This window comes from Stegostoma tigrinum, chromosome 34 (assembly GCF_030684315.1).
Source record: "Stegostoma tigrinum isolate sSteTig4 chromosome 34, sSteTig4.hap1, whole genome shotgun sequence".
Taxonomy (NCBI): Eukaryota; Metazoa; Chordata; class Chondrichthyes; order Orectolobiformes; family Stegostomatidae; genus Stegostoma; species Stegostoma tigrinum.
Window position 1 is genome coordinate 13,438,146 of NC_081387.1, and position 27,424 is coordinate 13,465,569.

General features: G+C 44.1%; 1 protein-coding gene across 3 annotated transcripts in view; it reads right to left on the minus strand.

Moving 5' to 3' along the window:
• Positions 1-854: 854 nt before the first annotated feature.
• The window catches only part of gabbr1b (gamma-aminobutyric acid (GABA) B receptor, 1b), a 458,524-nt gene continuing 431,954 nt past the window's right edge, over positions 855-27,424 (minus strand). For all 3 annotated transcript variants that reach the window (XM_048520001.2, XM_048520003.2, XM_048520002.2), the window contains exons 21-24: positions 10,182-10,310; positions 6,893-7,036; positions 3,035-3,326; positions 855-2,258 (exon numbers count right to left, since the gene is read on the minus strand). In XM_048520001.2, the coding sequence (XP_048375958.1) occupies positions 3,063-3,326; positions 6,893-7,036; positions 10,182-10,310 (537 nt within the window). In that variant the 3' untranslated portion in view covers positions 855-2,258; positions 3,035-3,062. The remainder of the gene's footprint in view (positions 2,259-3,034; positions 3,327-6,892; positions 7,037-10,181; positions 10,311-27,424) is intronic.

A 27,424-nucleotide genomic window follows, 5' to 3' on the forward strand; every position in this document is an offset into this window, starting at 1 on the left:
AGTGTCTTTCAACCGAGCTGGTGTAGTCCAGGTCTTGATGTCAGTGGTGGCCTGAGAGATAAGCTCTCACGCCAGCTTTAATCCAAATCTTTTCCACAAAATGATAGACTGAGAGAAAAAAAACATCAGACCAAAGACTGGAGCAGAATCTAAACCTGTCATTTTGTTACTTCTTGTTCCTATTCCCAGGAGCAGCTGAAATCTTCTTTGCAATCTCTGTCTGAGAAGAGAACGTTGTTTCTGGGCACGGATCTGAAGTTACAGTGAGTATTTGGACCAATATTTTCCTCGGTAGGAACAGGTGAGCTGTCTGCACACCTATGGTAGCTCAGTGGGTTAGCACTGCTCCCTCACAGCGCCAGGGACCTGGGTTCGATTCCAGTCTTTGGGCAACTGTCTGTGTGGAGTTTGCGCATTCTCCCCGTGTCTGCGTGGGTTTCCTCCCACAATCCATGGATAGGCCATGGGGAAATGTAGGGTTACAGGGATAGGGCTGGGTGGGGGTGAGATGTTGTTTGGAGGGTCAGTGTGGACTTGAGGGGCTGAATGTTCTGCTTCCACACTGTAGAGATTCTATGACCCACGTCATATCTGACTTTGCTAAAATGTACCAAGCTCTCACTGAAGAAAGAGCAGCATTTACTTGGAGTGCTCAGGAAATAAGGTAGAGAGATCATAACCATTTATCCAGGGTGATGGTGGCAGAACAGGACAGTAAGGGAGGGGGGGTTGTTGACTTGCTTGCTGAGCCGGCTCGTTTTCACTCAGAGGTTTGTTGACCGTGCTAGTAACATCATCAGTGAGGCCTCCAAGGAAGCAGTGTTATTCTACAATAACCGTGCAACGCTGCGATAGAGTGTACAGAAGCATTTTATTATAAATAAGTGTGTTCCGATTACAGAGCGTGCGGTGTTAAAGTCATCCATGCGTCTTGAGATGTCAAATCCTAATTGGCTTGTGCAACATACACTGTACAATGATCACCATCCAACAGGACAACGCAGCGAGAAGCCATGACAGCAACCCTAAAGTTTGTACAATATGAGGTAGCAGTCAAGCAGCCACTATGAGCCTTTTTGTAGCGATACAGTTAGGACAACTTTAACATTCTAAAGTAAAGAAAAGGTTCACTGTCAGAATGGATTGAGTTACCGTTGTAGTAGGTCGAGGGCGCTGCGTGGGTTGTGAAAGCAATGAACAGCAGCACAACTATGGTGGAAACAGCTCTTATTCTTTTGTTCAGTAAACCAACGGGATCGCACCAGAATTGATCAGGGGGCAGCAACTCTATTAGGTGCTGGTCTCCCGCAGGATGATATTCCGCGCTCCTGAAGTCCTCTCAGTCGAAAGGCGACGCTGCCCATTTCCGCGAGTGGTTCGAGCAACACCTTCGCTCTTGGTGCGGTTGTGCAGAACTCAAAACATCATCCAACAGATAACAGTCGCTACAGAAGAGTTTTGCCTTGCATCCAAGTCCCCGTTGCTTGCCCACGTTTTGGCCAATCAGTACCCTTTCCTTCCAGAACTAAAAATCGTTTTGAAATTTGGCATTCTTGCACTTGTTCTGATGAAGGTGAGACGGTAATCTCCTGCAACGCGCCTCTTTTTGCGTCTGGGCTCTGGGTTAAACAGCTTCATTAGCTGGTGCCACACTTGCCCTCAGCTCCATGAATAGGATCCATCAGTCCGGGCGGACTGCTCCAAGACTTGACATCAGCAAGTGCTTTCCCAAGGATCATGTACCCATCAGCCTAGCTGCGAGACATTGAACTAAGCTGATTGAAGCTCTTGAATTATTGTAAATAATAACATACTCCTAAAGTGGAGTGGGGGTGTACCAGAGCATGTGGCCTTTGCCTGGTTTCCTCCCGGCAGGGTGAACTCATTACCTATGTTCTGTTTGGAGTGACGGTTGATGAGGTCCATGTATCATTTTAACAACACTGAATCCTCCTAACTATCCTCACCCACCTTCCTGGGTCCGAAGAGAGAAGTCGAAACTGAACCCAGTGACAAGTTTGTAAAACCCTCAGTCGCTTGTAATTTCACAAGAACCTTTAAAGCTCAGAAGACTTTGGAGTCTCTGCGACTTTGGGATGGGTCTTTGTGAAACTGAGGCCGGCCAGGGAGCGCATCCTTTCCAAAAGCCCCGGTGTGAATGATTCCCCTGGTGCAAATGTTGACGGGCGGTGGCTGGGGAACGCAGGTTCTCGATAAGTGAGGGCTGATGCTAAGTCTCATCCGTGGGACTTGAGGATCTTTTGAACGGTGAGATATTCTTCGGTCAGTCACAGCACGACATAGCGAGAAAACTGTGCCCTTTCCGGACAAACGCTGGAGCATTTTAAAAGCGGCACGATACACTCTGCCTAAAATCCATACCCCCCACCACCAAGAGAAAATAACCCAAAATAAACAAAACAGAGCCCTAGTGGAAATCCTGAAACTTTCACGATCGACAGGAGAGAGTTTCTGGTTCCACAACTCACCACGAAGAGGCTTGGGGCTGGTGTTTGTTCCTCTGCTCCCCCCCTCGCCCCAACTTTCCTCTGTTTCCAGGGGAGAGAGATCGGGCTGTGTGATCCATATCCAGGACTGGTCAACGGGAACATCAGAGGCCATTCCAAAAAAGGCCGCAAGACGTGGGAGCAGAAATTAGGCCATTCGGCCCATCGAGCCGTGCCCAGGCATTCAGTCATGGCTGGTAAGTTCCTCAACTCCCCATTTCTGCCGCTTTCACCCCGTAACCCTGGGTCCCCTTGACCATTGAGAAACTATCCATCTCTGTCTTAAACGTACTCAATGACCTTCTTCCTGCACACCCCCACCCCCCACAGCCTTCTGGGGGCGTGAATCCCCTGACTCTCCACTCCCTGGCTGAAGAAGTTCGGACGTTTTCGCAGTTGGAGGATGCCGCTGGCTGTGAGGAACCCAGGATACCGAAGCCCCTTCCCCTTCCCCCCCACTGCCGAATCCCACCACCCCCCCCCCCCACCCCCAACACCCCCACCCCACCCTGTAGCTCTGGACTGACCCTCTGGCCGGCGCCTCCCCGGCCCCTGTCACTTGTACAGGAGGTGGACCCGGCTACCGTCGCAGTTGTTCCTGGCCATCTTGTCGGCCGGCTCGGCGCAAGCCAGCCTCTGCACCAGGGGCGGGTTGGGCTGGTACAGGGAAGAGACGGTTCCGGCCGACGAGTTGCCGTAGTGGTTGTCGGCGTAGCTCTCCTTGGAGACGGCAACGGCGGCGGCGGATGGGCGGCGCCGGGAGCGGAGCTGCTGCCTCTCGTGGAGCTGCTGGCGGAGCTCCAGGATCCGCTCTTCTTTCTGAAACGGGACGCGTCAGTTAGGCGCGGGCGAGGCATCGTGGGGGGGGGCGGGGGAGTGTACGTTCCCCCCCTCCCCGCCCTTCCTCCACCGCGGGGCCAAGTGGGCTGTCCGTCGGGAAATCCAGCGACACACCACGACCACAAACCCCCACCCAACCGACCACGCGCCACCCACCCACCCACCACCAGCCCACATCGCGCTCTCGTCCATTCACACCCGGGGGACAGGCTCCTTCCCTGCCTCCCGCTAACGCCTCCCACCCCCTCAGGCCTGTGCGGAGTTTGCACATTCTCCCCATGTCTGCGTGGGTTTCCTCCGGGTGCTCCGGTTTCCTCCCAGCATCCAAAGATGTGCAGGCTAGGGTGGATCGGCCATGCTAAATTGTCCCATAGTGTCCAGGGATGTGCAGGTTTGGGTGGGTTCGCCGTGCGAAATGCAGGGTTATAGGGATAGGGCAAGGGGCTAGGTCTGGGATTACTCTTTGGAGGGTCACTGTGGACTCAATGGGCCGATTGGCCTGCTTCCTCACTGATCTATGAATATCCCATGAAAGGATAAAGAAAAAAAACACTAATGAATAACGAACGAAACAGAAGGCGTGAGGGCAGTTTTTTCCTCATTCATCCTGAGACAGCTGGTAATAATTGGATGTGTTTTATTTTTAAATCTTTCTAACAAGATCAAAGTTGATGCTTTATAGAACATAGAACATTACAGCACAGTACAGGCTCTTTGGCCCTCGATGCTATGCCAACCTGTCGTACCGATCTCAAGCCCATCTAACCTACACTATTCCACGTACGTCCATATGCTTATCCAATGACGACTTAAATGTACCTAAAGTTGGCGAATCTACCACCGTTGCAGGCAAAGCGTTCCATTCCCTTACTACCCTCTCAGTAAAGAAACCACCTCTGACATCTGTCCTATATCTTTCACCCCTCAATTTAAAGCTATGCCCCCTTGTGCTCGCCGTCACCATCCTAGGAAAAAGGCTCTCCCTATCCACCCTATCTAACCCTCTGATTATTTTATACATTTCAATTAAGTCACCTGTCAACCTTCTTCTCTCTAATGAAAACCGCCTCAAGTCCCTCAGCCTTTCCTCGTAAGACCTTCCCTCCATATCAGGCAACATCCTAGTAAATCTCCTCTGCACCCTTTCCAAAGCTTCCACATCCTTCTTATAATGCAGAACCAGAACTGTACGCAATACTCCAAGTGCGGCCGCACCAGAGTTTTATACAGCTTCACCATAACCTCTTGCTTCCGGAACTCAAGCCCTCAATTAATAAAAGCTAAAACACTGTATGCCGCCTTAACAACCCTGTCAACCTGGGTGGCAACTTTCAAGGATTCAACCTGGGTGGCAACTTTCAGGGATTCAACCTGGGTGGCAACTTTCATGCAACGTTAATCCCGATTGACTTTTGCCGTGGGCCTCTTCAGAACGGACACAGCAAGCGCCCCAAAAGTGAAAGCAGAAAACTTTTAATGCCATTTCCCAGGCCCGTGTTGGGGATTAACTGCTGTTACTTTAGCACAAACCTGGGAACGGAGATATTCACTGCCTCAATGGGTGGATGGGATGGGATGGGGTTTCCCGATGGGAAGACAGAGCTAAAATTGCTTTGCAAGGTTTCTGCGCACTTCCGAACAACCATTGCTACCCTGTGAGATATTTTCCACTAAAAATATATTGGAAAGAAAGTGCAATTGAATTGAAGGGTTAGTGGGGGGGGGGTCATCTTTTTCAGCAGTTTGGGGTTGTTTTGTATTTTTTTAATAGAATCCCTACAGTGTGGAAGCAGGCAATTCAGTCCATCGAGACCACGTCGACCCTCTGAACAGCATCCTGTCCCCATAACCCTGCATTTCCCACGGCTATCCCACCTGGCTCACACATCCGTGAACCCTATGGGAAATTTATAGGTAGGAATGTGGAAAGAGGGAGATAAATACCCAAGCCTTGAGTGGGTCACCAATGCATTGGCTTAATTTCCAGTCTTTCCACGGAAACGAAACGTTGATAAAAGGAGATGTGCAAGTTGAGGTCTTGGACCGATCAGGACTTAAACACAAAAAAAACATGCCAGACCCCGAAAGAAATTGGGACATCAGAGAAACAAGTTCAGACTATCACTGGCGAGGGAATGCTGTGGGAATTGACTGTTAATGTTAGATTCAAACCTGGGAAGTAGGAAACTTGAGTGGCACCAGTTTGGCAGGGGCACTGCCACGGAACTGCGGCAGGATTTGGCTGTCTTCAGAGCCCTTTACTCGGTAACAAACAGTGTGCAATGTGTGGGCACATTCCTTTTGCCTAGAAGCCACAGTCTAACCAATCAGTCCCTCTAGTCATGCTGTCCAACCTGCTGCATCGTTTTCCAATTCAGTCTTCTTGTGTAGCAGTGCAAGACAAACAGCCCTGACTTCAAATCATAGCCCTGAAGGCAGAATGTAGTGCAGTTTGAGAACTGTCTTGCTCGCTGTGGTGGGCTATTCAGTTCCTCAAGCTTGTTCCTTCTTTGTAACAGATTGTGCATGATCTATCTCTACAGCTACCTGGATGATGGAATTATGGAACCATTTCACTCACAATGCTCTGGACGACTGCACAGTCAATGAAAAATTTAAAACCTGGCAGATTTTTTTGTTGTTACATAATCATACCAAGTGAGGCAGACATTGTAACATCGGTGAGACTAATAATCCAGCTTTGGGGCATGAGTTCAAGTCCTACCAGCGGATTTAAATGCACAATAAATTGAAAGCTTACAATTATTGGTGAAAATTTGCATCCTCCCTTCAGGAGAGGAAGTCTACTGCCCTCGTCTGGTCTGGCCTACATGCAACTCCAAGACACACAGGAATGGCATTGACACTAGTCTACCTCCAAAACTTGTTTCTGTGGTACAATCAGTTAGCACACCTGACTACTAGCTGAAAGTTTGGTGGTTCGAACCCACGCAGGGACAATAAGCTCCTTCCCTTTCAGGGTGTGCTGGTTAAGTGGAAAGGTGTTAGTCTTGTAAACCAAAGATCATGGGTTCGATTCCCAACCGGACTTCGCAGTGCGTCTGTTATTAATTTGGGGTGACACGGTGGCTCGGCAGTTAGCGCTGCTGCCTCAAGGTGCCAGGGGCTGTCTGCGTGGAGTTTGCACATTCTCCCCGTGTCTGCGTGGGTTTCCTCCGGGTGCTCCGGTTTCCTCCCACAGTCCAAAGACGTGCAGGTTAGGGTGGATGGGCTGTGCTAAATTGCCCATAGTGCCCAGGGATGTGTAGAATTACATGGGATCAGTCTGGGCGGGATGCTCTCAAGGTTGGTGTGGACTTGTTGGGCCGAAGGGCCTGTTTCGACACTGTAGGGATTCTATGGCCTATGATTCTGAAACAGCTAAAGGGCACGCAGGCTTGGGTGACGAGCGCCGGCCTGGCTAACAGTGACACCCACATCCCACAAAAGAAGGCGGGCACAAGGGGACAAAGGCTCCTCCTGTTCCCAATCCCCCGTGTGAATGGCGATGACCCACTTCGCGCTGCCGCACGTGTCAGACAGACCTCAACGATGATTTTCTCCAGCTCCCGGTTCTCCTTCTCCAGTTGCCGCGATTTCTCCTCGTCATTGTTGTTAGTGGAGGAGCCGGTCTTCATGGTGTCCTGCTGCTCGGATTGCCACTCTCCTCGGGTGATCAGTCTCCGCATCTGTCACAGAAGACATTGGTGCAAATCTCAGCCACTACTTTACTCTTATGGAAACCTAGGAGCAGGAGTAGGCCGCTCGAGCCTGCATGTGCCATTCAACATGACTGACTGTTGAGCTCAGCACCCTAATCCCACTCTTCCCCCATACCCTACCCTGTGATCCCTTCTGCCGCAAGGTTTATCTACCTCCTTCTTGAAAACACAATGCTGTGACTTTCCGAATTCCACGGGCTCACTTCTCTCTGGGTGAAGAAATTTCTCCTCATCTCAGGCTTAAAAGGTTTGCCCCTTGTCCTTATTCTGAAACCCCTGGTTCTGGGCTGCCTCACCACCAGGGACATCCCCTGCATCTAACCTGTCTTGTACTAATAGAATTTTATAGGTTTCTATCAGATCCACCTGCTTCGTTCTTCTGAACCCCGCTAAATACAGTCATAACTGACTCAACATCTCTCCTCATACGTCAAGCCCGCCATCCATAGAACATAGAACATAGAACGGTACAGCACAGTACAGGCCCTTCAGCCCACGATGCTCTGCCGACCTATTATCCAACTAAGATCAAACTACCTTGCATGCCCTACATTTTACTATCCTCCATGTGCCGATCCAAGAGTCGCTTAAAAGTCTCTAAAGTATCTGACTCCACTTCCACTGCCAGCAGCGCATTCCACATGCCCACCACTCTCTGACTTCTCCCCTATACCTTCCTCCAATCAACATAAAATTATGCCCCCTCGTAATAGTCATTTCCACCCTGGGAAAAACGTCTCTGACTATCCACTCTATCTATGCCTCTCACCACCTTGTACACCTCTATCATGTCACCTCTCGTCCTTCTTCGCGCCGATGATCCCGGGAATCAGTCTGGTGAACCTTTGCTGCACTCCCTCCAAACCCGGGTCAACCCCCCTCAGCTGAGACAAAAACTGTGTGTAATGCTCAAGGTGTGGCCTCTCCGGGGCCCCCTGTATAATTGCAGCCAGAAATCCTTGCTCCCATGTTCGAATCCTGGCTCACTACAAAGGCCAAAGGTCAGTTTGCCTGCTTCAGTTTGCCGGGCACCCATGTGCCAAAGGCAAGAAGGAAAGAACATGCATTTGCCCGTGCCCTTGGCCAGTCACTATGGCACACTTTACCCCAAGTCAGTATGCGGTAGGATCTAACCATTTTCTGATAATGCCACTGAAGTACTCCTCTCTACCAAAGGTGCTGTTTTGTTTCAGATGAGACTAGGTTGAATTCTTTCCTCTTGGGAACATGTGAGAAAGCACATGGCACTATTTTGGAAAGTCACTCGAAACAGGAGCAGGAATAGACCATTCGGCCCCTCAAGCTTGCTCTGCCTTTCAGGAGTTTTGAGCCTGCTCTGATTGTGACCTTAATTCCACTTCCCTGCCCACCCAGAAAACCCTTAAATCCCTTGTAGATCAAAAATCTATCTCCCCTCGGCCTTTCCTTCCTTTGCATTTAAATTATGAAGCAATCACTTCATGATTCCTCCATCGGGTCGCCATTTAGTCCTATCTGTTGCTGAAAAATAAGCCTCAGTCTGCCTGAATAAGCTATAATCTCTCAATTCTGATTGCATTCTCGTAAATTCTCCCTTCTAATCCTCCCCAGTGCTTCTAAATCCTTTCCTTTTTGAAAATAAAATGGGGACCAGGTCCTTCCACTGTGTTCTAAACCAAATCTCTGTACAAGTTGAACATAAGCTTTCGAGTAGGGAGCTCCATTTCTCTCAAAATGACCCCAAACATGGCCTTTGCATCTTTGCACTGCTAAGCAGCCTTGCTACTCCTCATGCGTTGAGCATCAGTGCTCCCGAATTTCCTGCTTCCCTCAACTTTGTCGAGACTCTTAAAATCTCCACTGCGCTTCAGTGCCGCTGGGTCAAAAATCCTGGAACTCCTCCCTTAGGGCACTGTGGGTCAACCTATAGCATGTGGACCGCAGTGGTTAAAATAGGCACCTTCTCAAGGGGCAACTAGGGACGGGGAACAAAGGCCCGGCCAGTGACGCCCATTTCCCGCGAGCGAATTAAACAAAAAAAACGAGCGTGAGGCTGCTGTATTCATCCTGCCAATAACCGCACAATTAATTAACTGATTGGCCAATTCCACAGTCGCTCTGCAAGATTAACCATTTCTCATGTCTCGTTGCGGACCTCCTCTGTACTTACTATGCCTTCCAATTTGGCTGGCATCTGCCAATCTACTTACTGTGCTTCCAATTCGCACATCCAAACTCATTTATAGAGAGGTCAGTGGGCAGCAATCCCAGAGCTGGGGCCATGTGGAACAAGACAAAATAGTTCATCGCCTCCCGCCTTGGGAGTTGGTGAGCTTAGTTGGCTGGGTAACCGGTTGGCAATGTAGGCTGATGCCAACGGTGCGGGTTCAATTCCTGTCCTATCTGAGGCTATCACCGAAGTCCTGCATTCTCAACCTCACCCCTCGACCTCAGGTTAAACTCGCTACCAGTTTTGTGCGCGCGTGCGTGTGTGAGTGTGCATGTGTGTTTATGTGCGCGCGTGTGTGCGTGCCCGTGTGTGCACATGTGGGTACGTGTGTGCACGCGCGCGTGTGTCTCTCTGTAATGAGAGTGTGTGTGGGACTATACTGATTATATTTTGGCCATTGAACGAGATCATGGTTGATCTGTGGCCCAACTCCAAAGCCTCACATTTGCTCCAAAGGCCCTCAACATCTTCAGCTCACAAAACAAAAGTCTACAGAACTTGGGATTTAAAATGAACAACTTTCCTGACATCAACTCCCCTTTCACCAAAAGGGATTCTGTACATAGCCACCCACTCTGTGCAAACGTGCTCACTCCTGAGGGGCCTCGGTCCAATTTTAGATGATTTCCCGAGCCTCGACTTGGCAGAAACACTTTATCTCGATCCACCCTATCTGTTCCTCCTCATGCTTTGCAAACTTTGCTCAGCTTCCCCCTTCGACTGTAGCAGATTCCAGAGAAGACGCTCCTTTTCCACTGGTCTGAGTTGCTACCCCAAAACCGCTTGCTGCCTGTTTCGGAACCAGCAGCCTGTGTTTTGCCTCGGATCAGAGACCGGGCCGCACATCCAATACTCACAGGTTTATTTATCCCCGCCCCAGTGAAAGGGCAGGGCTTCACGAACCTTGGGGACAAACAGGACCACCAGCGTGATGTAGACAGAGAACACGACAGCGAGGGAAGCGAAGGCGAAGGCAGCATCCTGCTGACTGCTAACAATCATGGTAACTGGGGCAGTGATCATACAAAGCACCTGAAAGCAAAGGCAGAAAGAAGGAGAGAGAGAGACTGGAGTCATCATAGAGTGCCTATTGTGGGGGAGCCGGCTTTTTGGCCCATTGAGCCTGCACCGACCCGCCGAAAAGCGTACCACCCCGACCCAACCCTCTACACCCCAGTAACCCTACATTTCCCACGTCTAGCCCACCCAAGCCTCTGCACACTTCTTGCACACCATGGGGCCACTTAGCATGGCCAAACCAGCCTAACCTGCTCGTCTTGGACTGTGGGAGCAAAGCCGCGCAGACACAGGGAGAATGTGCAAACTCCACACGAGGGGGGGATCGAACCTGCGTCCCTGGCACTGTGAGGCAGCAGTGCTAACTGCTGCCACAAGTCAGCACATAAACCCACACCGCAGTGATATGTAAGGGAGGGTTAGAATGAGAAGGAAAGGCTGACATCTGTGGAACACATTACATCATTTCAGAGACCACAGCAAAGGGAGATGTTAGCCCAGTGGGGATATTGCCAAACTATTAATCCAGAAACTCTGCTAATAGCTCAAATCCTGCTGTGGCTGATGGTGGAATTTGAATTCAATGAAGAATCTGGAATTAAGTGGCGAAAGATGACCATGATTCCATTGTTGGGGGAGAATCTCACCCGGTTCACGAATGTCCTTTAGGGAAGGGGGCTGCGATCTAATCGAGGGGTTCAGATGGTTTATACAGATAGAATAATGGATACCTGGGAGTGAGTTACAGACTGGAATCGAATCGAGGGGTTCAGATGGTTTATATATAGAATAATGGATACCCGGGAGTGAGTTACAGACTGGAATCTAATCGAGGGGTTCAGATGGTTTATATATAGAATAATGGATACCCGGGAGTGAGTTACAGTCTGGAATCTAATCGAGGGGTTCAGGTGGTTTATATATAGAATAATGGATACCCGGGAGTGAGTAGGAGACTGGAATCTAATCGAGGGGTTCAGATGGTTTATATATAGAATAATGTATACCTGGGAGTGAGTTACAGTCTGGAATCTATTCGAGGGGTTCAGATGGTTTATATATAGAATAATGGATACCTGGGAGTGAGTTACAGTCTGGAATCTAATCGAGGAGTTCAGATGGTTTATATATAGAATAATGGATTCCTGGGAGTGAGTTACAGTCTGGAATCTAATGGAGGGGTTCGGATGGTTTATATATAGAATAATGGATACCTGGGAGTGAGTTACAGACTGGAATCTATTCGAGGGGTTCAGATGGTTTATATATAGAATAATGGATACCTGGGAGTGAGTTACAGTCTGGAATCTAATCGAGGGGTTCAGATGGTTTATATATAGAATAATGGATACCTGGGAGTGAGTTACAGACTGGAATCTAATGGAGGGGTTCGGATGGTTTATATATAGAATAATGGATACCTGGGAGTGAGTTACAGACTGGAATCTATTCGAGGGGTGCAGATGGTTTATATATAGAATAATGGATACCTGGGAGTGAGTTACAGACTGGAATCTAATCGAGGGGTTCGGATGGTTTATACATAGAATAATGGATACCTGGGAGTGAGTTACAGACTGGAATCTAATCGAGGGGTTCGGATGGTTTATATATAGAATAATGGATACCTGGGAGTGAGTTACAGACTGGAATCTAATCGAGGAGTTCAGATGCTTTATATATAGAATAATGGATACCTGGGAGTGAGTTACAGTCTGGAATCTAATCGAGGGGTTCAGATGGTTTATATATAGAATAATGAATACCCGGGAGTGAGTTACAGTCTGGAATCTAATCGAGGGGTTCAGATGGTTTACATACAGAATAATGGATACCTGGGAGTGAGTTACAGTCTGGAATCTAATCGAGGGGTTCAGATGGTTTATATATAGAATAATGGATACCCGGGAGTGAGTTACAGTCTGGAATCTAATCGAGGGGTTCAGATGGTTTATATATAGAATAATGGACACCTGGGAGTGAGTTGCAGAGTGGAATCTAATCGAGAGGTTCAGATGGTTTATATGTAGAATAATGGATACCCGGGAGTGAGTTACAGACTGGAATCTAATCGAGGGGTTCGGATGGTTTATATATAGAATAATGGATACCTGGGAGTGAGTTACAGTCTGGAATCTAATCGAGGGGTTCGGATGGTTTATATATAGAATAATGGATACCTGGGAGTGAGTTACAGACTGGAATCTAATGGAGGGGTTCAGATGGTTTATATATAGAATAATGGATACCGGGAGTGAGTTACAGACTGGAATCTGATCGAGGGGTTCAGGTGGTTTATATATAGAATAATGGATACCTGGGGGTGAGTTACAGACGGGAATCGAATCGAGGGGTTCGGATGGTTTATAAATAGAATAATGGATACCTGGGGGTGAGTTACAGACTGGAATCTAATCGAGGGGTTCAGATGGTTTATATATAGAATAATGGATACCTGGGAGTGAGTTGCAGAGTGGAATCTAATCGAGAGGTTCAGATGGTTTATATATAGAATAATGGATACCCGGGAGTGAGTTACAGACTGGAATCTAATCGAGGGGTTCAGATGGTTTATATATAGAATAATGGATACCTGGGAGTGAGTTACAGACTGGAATCTATTCGAGGGGTTCAGATGGTTTATATATAGAATAATGGATACCTGGGAGTGAGTTACAGACTGGAATCTATTCGAGGGGTTCAGATGGTTTATATATAGAATAATGGATACCGGGAGTGAGTTACAGACTGGAATCTGATCGAGGGGTTCAGATGGTTTATATATCGAATAATGGATACCTGGGAGTGAGTTACAGGCTGGAATCTAATCGAGGAGTTCAGATGGTTTATATATAGAATAATGGATACCTGGGAGTGAATTACAGACTGGAATCTAATTGAGGGGTTCAGATGGTTTATATATAGAATAATGGATACCTGGGATTGAGTTACAGACTGGAATCTAATCGAGGGGTTCAGATGGTTTATATATAGAATAATGGATACCTGGGATTGAGTTACAGACTGGAATCTAATGAGGGGTTCAGATGGTTTATATATAGAATAATGGATACCTGGGAGTGAGTTACAGACTGGAATCTAATTGAGGGGTTCAGATGGTTTATATATAGAATAATGGATACCTGGGATTGAGTTACAGACTGGAATCTAATCGAGGGGTTCAGATGGTTTACATATAGAATAATGGATACCTGGGGGTGAGTTACAGACTGGAATATAATCGAGGGGTTCAGATGGTTTATATATAGAATAATGGGTACCTGGGAGTGAGTTACAGACTGGAATCTAATGGAGGGATTCGGATGGTTTATATATAGAATAATGGATGCCTGGGAGTGAGTTACAGACTGGAATCGAATCGAGGGGTTCGGATGGTTTATATATAGAATAATGGATACCTGGGAGTGAGTTACAGACTGGAATCTAATCGAGGGGTTCAGATGGTTTATATATATAATAATGGATACCCGGGAGTGAGTTACAGTCTGGAATCTAATCGAGGGGTTCAGATGGTTTATATATAGAATATTGGATACCTGGGAGTGAGTTGCAGAGTGGAATCTAATCGAGAGGTTCAGATGGTTTATATGTAGAATAATGGATACCTGGGAGTGAGTTACAGGCTGGAATCTAATCGAGGGGTTCAGATGGTTTATATATAGAATAATCAATACCTGGGAGTGAGTTACAGACTGGAATCTAATCGAGGAGTTCAGATGGTTTATATATCGAATAATGGATACCTGGGAGTGAGTTACAGTCTGGAATCGAATCGAGGGGTTCAGGTGGTTTATATATAGAATAATGGATACCTGGGAGTGAGTTACAGACTGGAATCTATTCGAGGGGTTCAGATGGTTTATATATAGAATAATGGATACCTGGGAGTGAGTTACAGACTGGAATCTAATGGAGGAGTTCAGATGGTTTATATATAGAATAATGGATACCGGGAGTGAGTTACAGACTGGAATCTGATCGAGGGGTTCAGATGGTTTATATATAGAATAATGGATACCTGGGAGTGAGTTACAGACTGGAATCTAATGAGGGGTTCAGATGGTTTATATATAGAATAATGGATACCTGGGAGTGAGTTACAGACTGGAATCTAATTGAGGGGTTCAGATGGTTTATATATAGAATAATGGATACCTGGGATTGAGTTACAGACTGGAATCTAATAGAGGGGTTCAGATGGTTTATATATAGAATAATGGATACCTGGGGGTGAGTTACAGACTGGAATCTAATCGAGGGGTTCAGATGGTTTATATATAGAATAATGGGTACCTGGGAGTGAGTTACAGACTGGAATCTAATGGAGGGATTCGGATTTTTTATATATAGAATAATGGATGCCTGGGAGTGAGTTACAGACTGGAATCGAATCGAGGGGTTCGGATGGTTTATATATAGAATAATGGATACCTGGGAGTGAGTTACAGACTGGAATCTAATCGAGGGGTTCAGATGGTTTATATATATAATAATGGATACCCGGGAGTGAGTTACAGTCTGGAATCTAATCGAGGGGTTCAGATGGTTTATATATAGAATATTGGATACCTGGGAGTGAGTTGCAGAGTGGAATCTAATCGAGACGTTCAGATGGTTTATATGTAGAATAATGGATACCTGGGAGTGAGTTACAGGCTGGAATCTAATCGAGGGGTTCAGATGGTTTATATATAGAATAATGGATACCTGGGGGTGAGTTACAGACTGGAATCTAATGGAGGGATTCGGATGGTTTATATATAGAATAATGGATGCCTGGGAGTGAGTTACAGACTGGAATCTAATCGAGGAGTTCAGATGGTTTATAGAGAGAATAATGGATACCTGGGAGTGAGTTACAGTCTGGAATCTAATCGAGGGGTTCAGATGGTTTATATATCGAATAATGGATACCCGGGAGTGAGTTACAGACTGGAATCTAATCGAGGGGTTCAGATGGTTTATATATAGAATAATGGATACCTGGGAGTGAGTTGCAGTCTGGAATCTAATCGAGAGGTTCAGATGGTTTATATGTAGAATAATGGTTACCTGGGAGTGAGTTACAGACTGGAATCTAATCGAGGGGTTCGGATGGTTTATATATAGAATAATGGTTACCTGGGAGTGAGTTACAGACTGGAATCTAATGGAGGGGTTCAGATGGTTTATATATAGAATAATGGATACCGGGAGTGAGTTACAGACTGGAATCTGATCGAGCGGTTCAGGTGGTTTATATATAGAATAATGGATACCTGGGAGTGAGTTACAGACTGGAATCTAATCAAGGGGTTCGGATGGTTTATACATAGAATAATGGATACCTGGGAGTGAGTTACAGACTGGAATCTAATCGAGGAGTTCAGATGGTTTATATGTAGAATAATGGATACCTGGGAGTGAGTTACAGTCTGGAATCTAATCGAGGGGTTCAGATGGTTTATATATAGAATAATGGATACCCGGGAGTGAGTTACAGTCTGGAATCTAATCGAGGGGTTCAGATGGTTTATATATAGAATAATGGATACCTGGGAGTGAGTTGCAGAGTGGAATCTAATCGAGAGGTTCAGATGGTTTATATGTAGAATAATGGATACCTGGGAGTGAGTTACAGGCTGGAATCTAATCGAGGGGTTCAGATGGTTTATATATAGAATAATGGATACCTGGGAGTGAGTTACAGACTGGAATCTAATCGAGGAGTTCAGATGGTTTATATATAGAATAATGGATACCTGGGAGTGAGTTACAGTCTGGAATCTAATCGAGGGGTTCAGATGGTTTATATATCGAATAATGGATACCCGGGAGTGAGTTACAGTCTGGAATCGAATCGAGGGGTTCAGGTGGTTTATATATAGAATAATGGATACCTGGGAGTGAGTTACAGACTGGAATCTATTCGAGGGGTTCAGATGGTTTATATATAGAATAATGGATACCTGGGAGTGAGTTATAGACTGGAATCTAATGGAGGAGTTCAGATGGTTTATATATAGAATAATGGATACCGGGAGTGAGTTACAGACTGGAATCTGATCGAGGGGTTCAGATGGTTTATATATAGAATAATGGATACCTGGGAGTGAGTTACAGACTGGAATCTAATCGAGGGGTTCAGATGGTTTATATATAGAATAATGGATACCTGGGAGTGAGTTACAGACTGGAATCTAATCGAGGGGTTCAGATGGTTTATATATAGAATAATGGATACCTGGGAGTGAGTTGCAGAGTGAAATCCAATCGAGAGGTTCAGATGGTTTCTATGTAGAATAATGGATACCCGGGAGTGAGCTACAGACTGGAATCTCATCGAGAGGTTCAGATGGTTTATATATAGAATAATGGATACCCGGGAGTGAGTTAGAGTCTGGAATCTAATCGAGGGGTTCAGATGGTTTATATATAGAATAATGGATACCTGGGAGTGAGTTACAAAGTGGAATCTAATCGAGGGTTTCGGATGGTTTATATATAGAATAATGGATACCTGGGAGTGAGTTACAGACTGGAATCGAATCGAGGGGTTCAGATAGTTTATATATAGAATAATGGATACATGGGAGTGAGTTACAGACTGGAATCGAATCGAGGGGTTCAGATGGTTTATATATAGAATAATGGATACCTGGGAGTGAGTTACAGACTGGAATCTAATAGAGGGGTTCAGATGGTTTATATATAGAATAATGGATACCTGGGAGTGAGTTACAGACTGGAATCGAATCGAGGGGTTCAGATGGTTTATATATAGAATAATGGATACCTGGGAGTGAGTTACAGACTGGAATCTATTCGAGGCGTTCAGATGGTTTATGTATGGAATAATGGATACCTGGGAGTGAGTTACAGACTGGAATCTAATCGAGGGGTTCGGATGGTTTATATATAGAATAATGGATACCTGGGAGTGAGTTACAGACTAGAATCTAATCCAGGGGTTCAGATGGTTTATATATAGAATAATGGATACCTGGGAGTGAGTTACAGACTGGAATCTAATAGAGGGGTTCAGATGGTTTATATATAGAATAATGGATACCTGGGGGTGAGTTACAGACTGGAATCTATTCGTGGGGTTCGGATGGTTTATATATAGAATAATGGATACCTGGGAGTGAGTTACAGACTGGAATCTAATCGAGGGGTTCGGATGGTTTATATATAGAATAATGGATACCTGCGGGTAGTTACAGACTGGAATCTAATCCAGGGGTTCGGATGGTTTACATACAGAATAATGGATACCTGGGATTGAGTTACAGACTGGAATTTAATCGAGGGGTTTAGATGGTTTATATATAGAATAATGGACACCCCGGAGGGAGTTACAGACTGGAGTCTAATCGAGGAGTTCAGATGGTTTATATATAGAATAATGGATACCTGGGAGTGAGTTACAGACTGGAATCTAATCGAGGAGTTCAGATGGTTTATATATAGAATAATGGATACCTGGGAGTGAGTTACAGACTGGAATCGAATCGAGGGGTTCAGATAGTTTGTATATAGAATAATGGATACCTGGGAGTGAGTTACAGACTGGAATCGAATCGAGGGGTTCAGATGGTATATATATCGAATAATGGATACCCGGGAGTGAGTTACAGTCTGGAATCTAATCGAGGGGTTCAGATGGTTTATATATAGAATAATGGATACCTGGGAGTGAGTTGCAGAGTGGAATCTAATCGAGAGGTTCAGATGGTTTATATGTAGAATAATGGATACCCGGGAGTGAGTTACAGACTGGAATCTAATCGAGGGGTTCGGATGGTTTATATATAGAATAATGGATACCTGGGAGTGAGTTACAGACTGGAATCTAATGGAGGGGTTCAGTTTGTTTATATATAGAATAATGGATACCGGGAGTGAGTTACAGACTGGAATCTGATCGAGGGGTTCAGATGGTTTATATATAGAATAATGGATACCTGGGGGTGAGTTACAGACTGGAATCGAATTGAGGGGTTCGGATGGTTTATATATAGAATAATGGATACCTGGGGGTGAGTTACAGACTGGAATCTAATCGAGGGATTCAGATGGTTTATATATAGAATAATGGATACCTGGGAGTGAGTTGCAGAGTGGAATCTAATCGAGAGGTTCAGATGGTTTATATATAGAATAATGGATACCCGGGAGTGAGTTACAGACTGGAATCTCATCGAGAGGTTCAGATGGTTTATATATAGAATAATGGATACCCGGGAGTGAGTTACAGTCTGGAATCTAATCGAGGGGTTCAGGTGGTTTATATATAGAATAATGGATACCTGGGAGTGAGTTACAGACTGGAATCTATTCGAGGAGTTCAGATGGTTTATATATAGAATAATGGATACCTGGGAGTGAGTTACAGACTGGAATCTAATGGAGGAGTTCAGATGGTTTATATATAGAATAATGGATACCGGGAGTGAGTTACAGACTGGAATCTGATCGAGGGGTTCAGATGGTTTATATATAGAATAATGGATACCTGGGAGTGAGTTACAGACTGGAATGTAATCGAGGGGTTCAGATGGTTTATATATAGAATAATGGATACCTGGGAGTGAGTTACAGACTGGAATCTAATCGAGGGGTTCAGATGGTTTATATATAGAATAATGGATACCTGGGAGTGAGTTGCAGAGTGAAATCTAATCGAGAGGTTCAGATGGTTTCTATGTAGAATAATGGATACCCGGGAGTGAGCTACAGACTGGAATCTCATCGAGAGGTTCAGATGGTTTATATATAGAATAATGGATACCCGGGAGTGAGTTAGAGTCTGGAATCTAATCGAGGGGTTCAGATGGTTTATATATAGAATAATGGATACCCGGGAGTGAGTTACAGACTGGAATCTAATCGAGGGTTTCGGATGGTTTATATATAGAATAATGGGTACCTGGGAGTGAGTTCAGACTGGAATCTAATCGAGGGGTTCAGATGGTTTATATATAGAATAATGGATACATGGGAGTGAGTTACAGACTGGAATCGAATCGAGGGGTTCAGATGGTTTATATATAGAATAATGGATACCTGGGCGTGAGTTACAGACTGGAATCGAATCGAGGGGTTCAGATAGTTTATATATAGAATAATGGATACATGGGAGTGAGTTACAGACTGGAATCGAATCGAGGGGTTCAGATGGTTTATATATAGAATATTGGATACCTGGGAGTGAGTTGCAGAGTGGAATCTAATCGAGAGGTTCAGATGGTTTATATGTAGAATAATGGATACCTGGGAGTGAGTTACAGGCTGGAATCTAATCGAGGGGTTCAGATGGTTTATATATAGAATAATGGATACCTGGGGGTGAGTTACAGACTGGAATCTAATGGAGGGATTCGGATGGTTTATATATAGAATAATGGATGCCTGGGAGTGAGTTACAGACTGGAATCTAATCGAGGAGTTCAGATGGTTTATAGAGAGAATAATGGATACCTGGGAGTGAGTTACAGTCTGGAATCTAATCGAGGGGTTCAGATGGTTTATATATCGAATAATGGATACCCGGGAGTGAGTTACAGACTGGAATCTAATCGAGGGGTTCAGATGGTTTATATATAGAATAATGGATACCTGGGAGTGAGTTGCAGTCTGGAATCTAATCGAGAGGTTCAGATGGTTTATATGTAGAATAATGGTTACCTGGGAGTGAGTTACAGACTGGAATCTAATCGAGGGGTTCGGATGGTTTATATATAGAATAATGGTTACCTGGGAGTGAGTTACAGACTGGAATCTAATGGAGGGGTTCAGATGGTTTATATATAGAATAATGGATACCGGGAGTGAGTTACAGACTGGAATCTGATCGAGCGGTTCAGGTGGTTTATATATAGAATAATGGATACCTGGGAGTGAGTTACAGACTGGAATCTAATCAAGGGGTTCGGATGGTTTATACATAGAATAATGGATACCTGGGAGTGAGTTACAGACTGGAATCTAATCGAGGAGTTCAGATGGTTTATATGTAGAATAATGGATACCTGGGAGTGAGTTACAGTCTGGAATCTAATCGAGGGGTTCAGATGGTTTATATATAGAATAATGGATACCCGGGAGTGAGTAACAGTCTGGAATCTAATCGAGGGGTTCAGATGGTTTATATATAGAATAATGGATACCTGGGAGTGAGTTGCTGAGTGGAATCTAATCGAGAGGTTCAGATGGTTTATATGTAGAATAATGGATACCTGGGAGTGAGTTACAGGCTGGAATCTAATCGAGGGGTTCAGATGGTTTATATATAGAATAATCAATACCTGGGAGTGAGTTACAGACTGGAATCTAATCGAGGAGTTCAGATGGTTTATATATAGAATAATGGATACCTGGGAGTGAGTTACAGTCTGGAATCTAATCGAGGGGTTCAGATGGTTTATATATCGAATAATGGATACCCGGGAGTGAGTTACAGTCTGGAATCGAATCGAGGGGTTCAGGTGGTTTATATATAGAATAATGGATACCTGGGAGTGAGTTACAGACTGGAATCTATTCGAGGGGTTCAGATGGTTTATATATAGAATAATGGATACCTGGGAGTGAGTTACAGACTGGAATCTAATGGAGGAGTTCAGATGGTTTATATATAGAATAATGGATACCGGGAGTGAGTTACAGACTGGAATCTGATCGAGGGGTTCAGATGGTTTATATATAGAATAATGGATACCTGGGAGTGAGTTACAGACTGGAATCTAATGAGGGGTTCAGATGGTTTATATATAGAATAATGGATACCTGGGAGTGAGTTACAGACTGGAATCTAATTGAGGGGTTCAGATGGTTTATATATAGAATAATGGATACCTGGGATTGAGTTACAGACTGGAATCTAATAGAGGGGTTCAGATGGTTTATATATAGAATAATGGATACCTGGGGGTGAGTTACAGACTGGAATCTAATCGAGGGGTTCAGATGGTTTATATATAGAATAATGGGTACCTGGGAGTGAGTTACAGACTGGAATCTAATGGAGGGATTCGGATTTTTTATATATAGAATAATGGATGCCTGGGAGTGAGTTACAGACTGGAATCGAATCGAGGGGTTCGGATGGTTTATATATAGAATAATGGATACCTGGGAGTGAGTTACAGACTGGAATCTAATCGAGGGGTTCAGATGGTTTATATATATAATAATGGATACCCGGGAGTGAGTTACAGTCTGGAATCTAATCGAGGGGTTCAGATGGTTTATATATAGAATATTGGATACCTGGGAGTGAGTTGCAGAGTGGAATCTAATCGAGAGGTTCAGATGGTTTATATGTAGAATAATGGATACCTGGGAGTGAGTTACAGGCTGGAATCTAATCGAGGGGTTCAGATGGTTTATATATAGAATAATGGATACCTGGGGGTGAGTTACAGACTGGAATCTAATGGAGGGATTCGGATAGTTTATATATAGAATAATGGATGCCTGGGAGTGAGTTACAGACTGGAATCTAATCGAGGAGTTCAGATGGTTTATAGAGAGAATAATGGATACCTGGGAGTGAGTTACAGTCTGGAATCTAATCGAGGGGTTCAGATGGTTTATATATCGAATAATGGATACCCGGGAGTGAGTTACAGACTGGAATCTAATCGAGGGGTTCAGATGGTTTATATATAGAATAATGGATACCTGGGAGTGAGTTGCAGTCTGGAATCTAATCGAGAGGTTCAGATGGTTTATATGTAGAATAATGGTTACCTGGGAGTGAGTTACAGACTGGAATCTAATCGAGGGGTTCGGATGGTTTATATATAGAATAATGGTTACCTGGGAGTGAGTTACAGACTGGAATCTAATGGAGGGGTTCAGATGGTTTATATATAGAATAATGGATACCGGGAGTGAGTTACAGACTGGAATCTGATCGAGCGGTTCAGGTGGTTTATATATAGAATAATGGATACCTGGGAGTGAGTTACAGACTGGAATCTAATCAAGGGGTTCGGATGGTTTATACATAGAATAATGGATACCTGGGAGTGAGTTACAGACTGGAATCTAATCGAGGAGTTCAGATGGTTTATATGTAGAATAATGGATACCTGGGAGTGAGTTACAGTCTGGAATCTAATCGAGGGGTTCAGATGGTTTATATATAGAATAATGGATACCCGGGAGTGAGTTACAGTCTGGAATCTATTCGAGGGGTTCAGATGGTTTATATATAGAATAATGGATACCTGGGAGTGAGTTGCAGAGTGGAATCTAATCGAGAGGTTCAGATGGTTTATATGTAGAATAATGGATACCTGGGAGTGAGTTACAGGCTGGAATCTAATCGAGGGGTTCAGATGGTTTATATATAGAATAATGGATACCTGGGAGTGAGTTACAGACTGGAATCTAATCGAGGAGTTCAGATGGTTTATATATAGAATAATGGATACCTGGGAGTGAGTTACAGTCTGGAATCTAATCGAGGGGTTCAGATGGTTTATATATCGAATAATGGATACCCGGGAGTGAGTTACAGTCTGGAATCGAATCGAGGGGTTCAGGTGGTTTATATATAGAATAATGGATACCTGGGAGTGAGTTACAGACTGGAATCTATTCGAGGGGTTCAGATGGTTTATATATAGAATAATGGATACCTGGGAGTGAGTTATAGACTGGAATCTAATGGAGGAGTTCAGATGGTTTATATATAGAATAATGGATACCGGGAGTGAGTTACAGACTGGAATCTGATCGAGGGGTTCCGATGGTTTATATATAGAATAATGGATACCTGGGAGTGAGTTACAGACTGGAATCTAATCGAGGGGTTCAGATGGTTTATATATAGAATAATGGATACCTGGGAGTGAGTTACAGACTGGAATCTAATCGAGGGGTTCAGATGGTTTATATATAGAATAATGGATACCTGGGAGTGAGTTGCAGAGTGAAATCCAATCGAGAGGTTCAGATGGTTTCTATGTAGAATAATGGATACCCGGGAGTGAGCTACAGACTGGAATCTCATCGAGAGGTTCAGATGGTTTATATATAGAATAATGGATACCCGGGAGTGAGTTAGAGTCTGGAATCTAATCGAGGGGTTCAGATGGTTTATATATAGAATATGGATACCTGGGAGTGAGTTACAAAGTGGAATCTAATCGAGGGTTTCGGATGGTTTATATATAGAATAATGGATACCTGGGCGTGAGTTACAGACTGGAATCGAATCGAGGGGTTCAGATAGTTTATATATAGAATAATGGATACATGGGAGTGAGTTACAGACTGGAATCGAATCGAGGGGTTCAGATGGTTTATATATAGAATAATGGATACCTGGGAGTGAGTTACAGACTGGAATCTAATAGAGGGGTTCAGATGGTTTATATATAGAATAATGGATACCTGGGAGTGAGTTACAGACTGGAATCGAATCGAGGGGTTCAGATGGTTTATATATAGAATAATGGATACCTGGGAGTGAGTTACAGACTGGAATCTATTCGAGGCGTTCAGATGGTTTATGTATGGAATAATGGATACCTGGGAGTGAGTTACAGACTGGAATCTAATCGAGGGGTTCGGATGGTTCATATATAGAATAATGGATACCTGGGAGTGAGTTACAGACTAGAATCTAATCCAGGGGTTCAGATGGTTTATATATAGAATAATGGATACCTGGGAGTGAGTTACAGACTGGAATCTAATAGAGGGGTTCAGATGGTTTATATATAGAATAATGGATACCTGGGGGTGAGTTACAGACTGGAATCTATTCGTGGGGTTCGGATGGTTTATATATAGAATAATGGATACCTGGGAGTGAGTTACAGACTGGAATCTAATCGAGGGGTTCGGATGGTTTATATATAGAATAATGGATACCTGCGGGTAGTTACAGACTGGAATCTAATCCAGGGGTTCGGATGGTTTACATACAGAATAATGGATACCTGGGATTGAGTTACAGACTGGAATTTAATCGAGGGGTTTAGATGGTTTATATATAGAATAATGGACACCCCGGAGGGAGTTACAGACTGGAGTCTAATCGAGGAGTTCAGATGGTTTATATATAGAATAATGGATACCTGGGAGTGAGTTACAGACTGGAATCTAATCGAGGAGTTCAGATGGTTTATATATAGAATAATGGATACCTGGGAGTGAGTTACAGACTGGAATCGAATCGAGGGGTTCAGATAGATTGTATATAGAATAATGGATACCTGGGAGTGAGTTACAGACTGGAATCGAATCGAGGGGTTCAGATGGTATATATATCGAATAATGGATACCCGGGAGTGAGTTACAGTCTGGAATCTAATCGAGGGGTTCAGATGGTTTATATATAGAATAATGGATACCTGGGAGTGAGTTGCAGAGTGGAATCTAATCGAGAGGTTCAGATGGTTTATATGTAGAATAATGGATACCCGGGAGTGAGTTACAGACTGGAATCTAATCGAGGGGTTCGGATGGTTTATATATAGAATAATGGATACCTGGGAGTGAGTTACAGACTGGAATCTAATGGAGGGGTTCAGTTTGTTTATATATAGAATAATGGATACCGGGAGTGAGTTACAGACTGGAATCTGATCGAGGGGTTCAGATGGTTTATATATAGAATAATGGATACCTGGGGGTGAGTTACAGACTGGAATCGAATTGAGGGGTTCGGATGGTTTATATATAGAATAATGGATACCTGGGGGTGAGTTACAGACTGGAATCTAATCGAGGGATTCAGATGGTTTATATATAGAATAATGGATACATGGGAGTGAGTTGCAGAGTGGAATCTAATCGAGAGGTTCAGATGGTTTATATATAGAATAATGGATACCCGGGAGTGAGTTACAGACTGGAATCTCATCGAGAGGTTCAGATGGTTTATATATAGAATAATGGATACCCGGGAGTGAGTTACAGTCTGGAATCTAATCGAGGGGTTCAGGTGGTTTATATATAGAATAATGGATACCTGGGAGTGAGTTACAGACTGGAATCTATTCGAGGAGTTCAGATGGTTTATATATAGAAGAATGGATACCTGGGAGTGAGTTACAGACTGGAATCTAATGGAGGAGTTCAGATGGTTTATATATAGAATAATGGATACCGGGAGTGAGTTACAGACTGGAATCTGATCGAGGGGTTCAGATGGTTTATATATAGAATAATGGATACCTGGGAGTGAGTTACAGACTGGAATGTAATCGAGGGGTTCAGATGGTTTATATATAGAATAATGGATACCTGGGAGTGAGTTACAGAGTGGAATCTAATCGAGAGGTTCAGATGGTTTATATATAGAATAATGGATACCTGGGAGTGAGTTGCTGAGTGGAATCTAATCGAGAGGTTCAGATGGTTTATATGTAGAATAATGGATACCTGGGAGTGAGTTACAGGCTGGAATCTAATCGAGGGGTTCAGATGGTTTATATATAGAATAATCAATACCTGGGAGTGAGTTACAGACTGGAATCTAATCGAGGAGTTCAGATGGTTTATATATAGAATAATGGATACCTGGGAGTGAGTTACAGTCTGGAATCTAATCGAGGGGTTCAGATGGTTTATATATCGAATAATGGATACCCGGGAGTGAGTTACAGTCTGGAATCGAATCGAGGGGTTCAGGTGGTTTATATATAGAATAATGGATACCTGGGAGTGAGTTACAGACTGGAATCTATTCGAGGGGTTCAGATGGTTTATATATAGAATAATGGATACCTGGGAGTGAGTTACAGACTGGAATCTAATGGAGGAGTTCAGATGGTTTATATATAGAATAATGGATACCGGGAGTGAGTTACAGACTGGAATCTGATCGAGGGGTTCAGATGGTTTATATATAGAATAATGGATACCTGGGAGTGAGTTACAGACTGGAATCTAATGAGGGGTTCAGATGGTTTATATATAGAATAATGGATACCTGGGAGTGAGTTACAGACTGGAATCTAATTGAGGGGTTCAGATGGTTTATATATAGAATAATGGATACCTGGGATTGAGTTACAGACTGGAATCTAATAGAGGGGTTCAGATGGTTTATATATAGAATAATGGATACCTGGGGGTGAGTTACAGACTGGAATCTAATCGAGGGGTTCAGATGGTTTATATATAGAATAATGGGTACCTGGGAGTGAGTTACAGACTGGAATCTAATGGAGGGATTCGGATTTTTTATATATAGAATAATGGATGCCTGGGAGTGAGTTACAGACTGGAATCGAATCGAGGGGTTCGGATGGTTTATATATAGAATAATGGATACCTGGGAGTGAGTTACAGACTGGAATCTAATCGAGGGGTTCAGATGGTTTATATATATAATAATGGATACCCGGGAGTGAGTTACAGTCTGGAATCTAATCGAGGGGTTCAGATGGTTTATATATAGAATATTGGATACCTGGGAGTGAGTTGCAGAGTGGAATCTAATCGAGAGGTTCAGATGGTTTATATGTAGAATAATGGATACCTGGGAGTGAGTTACAGGCTGGAATCTAATCGAGGGGTTCAGATGGTTTATATATAGAATAATGGATACCTGGGGGTGAGTTACAGACTGGAATCTAATGGAGGGATTCGGATAGTTTATATATAGAATAATGGATGCCTGGGAGTGAGTTACAGACTGGAATCTAATCGAGGAGTTCAGATGGTTTATAGAGAGAATAATGGATACCTGGGAGTGAGTTACAGTCTGGAATCTAATCGAGGGGTTCAGATGGTTTATATATCGAATAATGGATACCCGGGAGTGAGTTACAGACTGGAATCTAATCGAGGGGTTCAGATGGTTTATATATAGAATAATGGATACCTGGGAGTGAGTTGCAGTCTGGAATCTAATCGAGAGGTTCAGATGGTTTATATGTAGAATAATGGTTACCTGGGAGTGAGTTACAGACTGGAATCTAATCGAGGGGTTCGGATGGTTTATATATAGAATAATGGTTACCTGGGAGTGAGTTACAGACTGGAATCTAATGGAGGGGTTCAGATGGTTTATATATAGAATAATGGATACCGGGAGTGAGTTACAGACTGGAATCTGATCGAGCGGTTCAGGTGGTTTATATATAGAATAATGGATA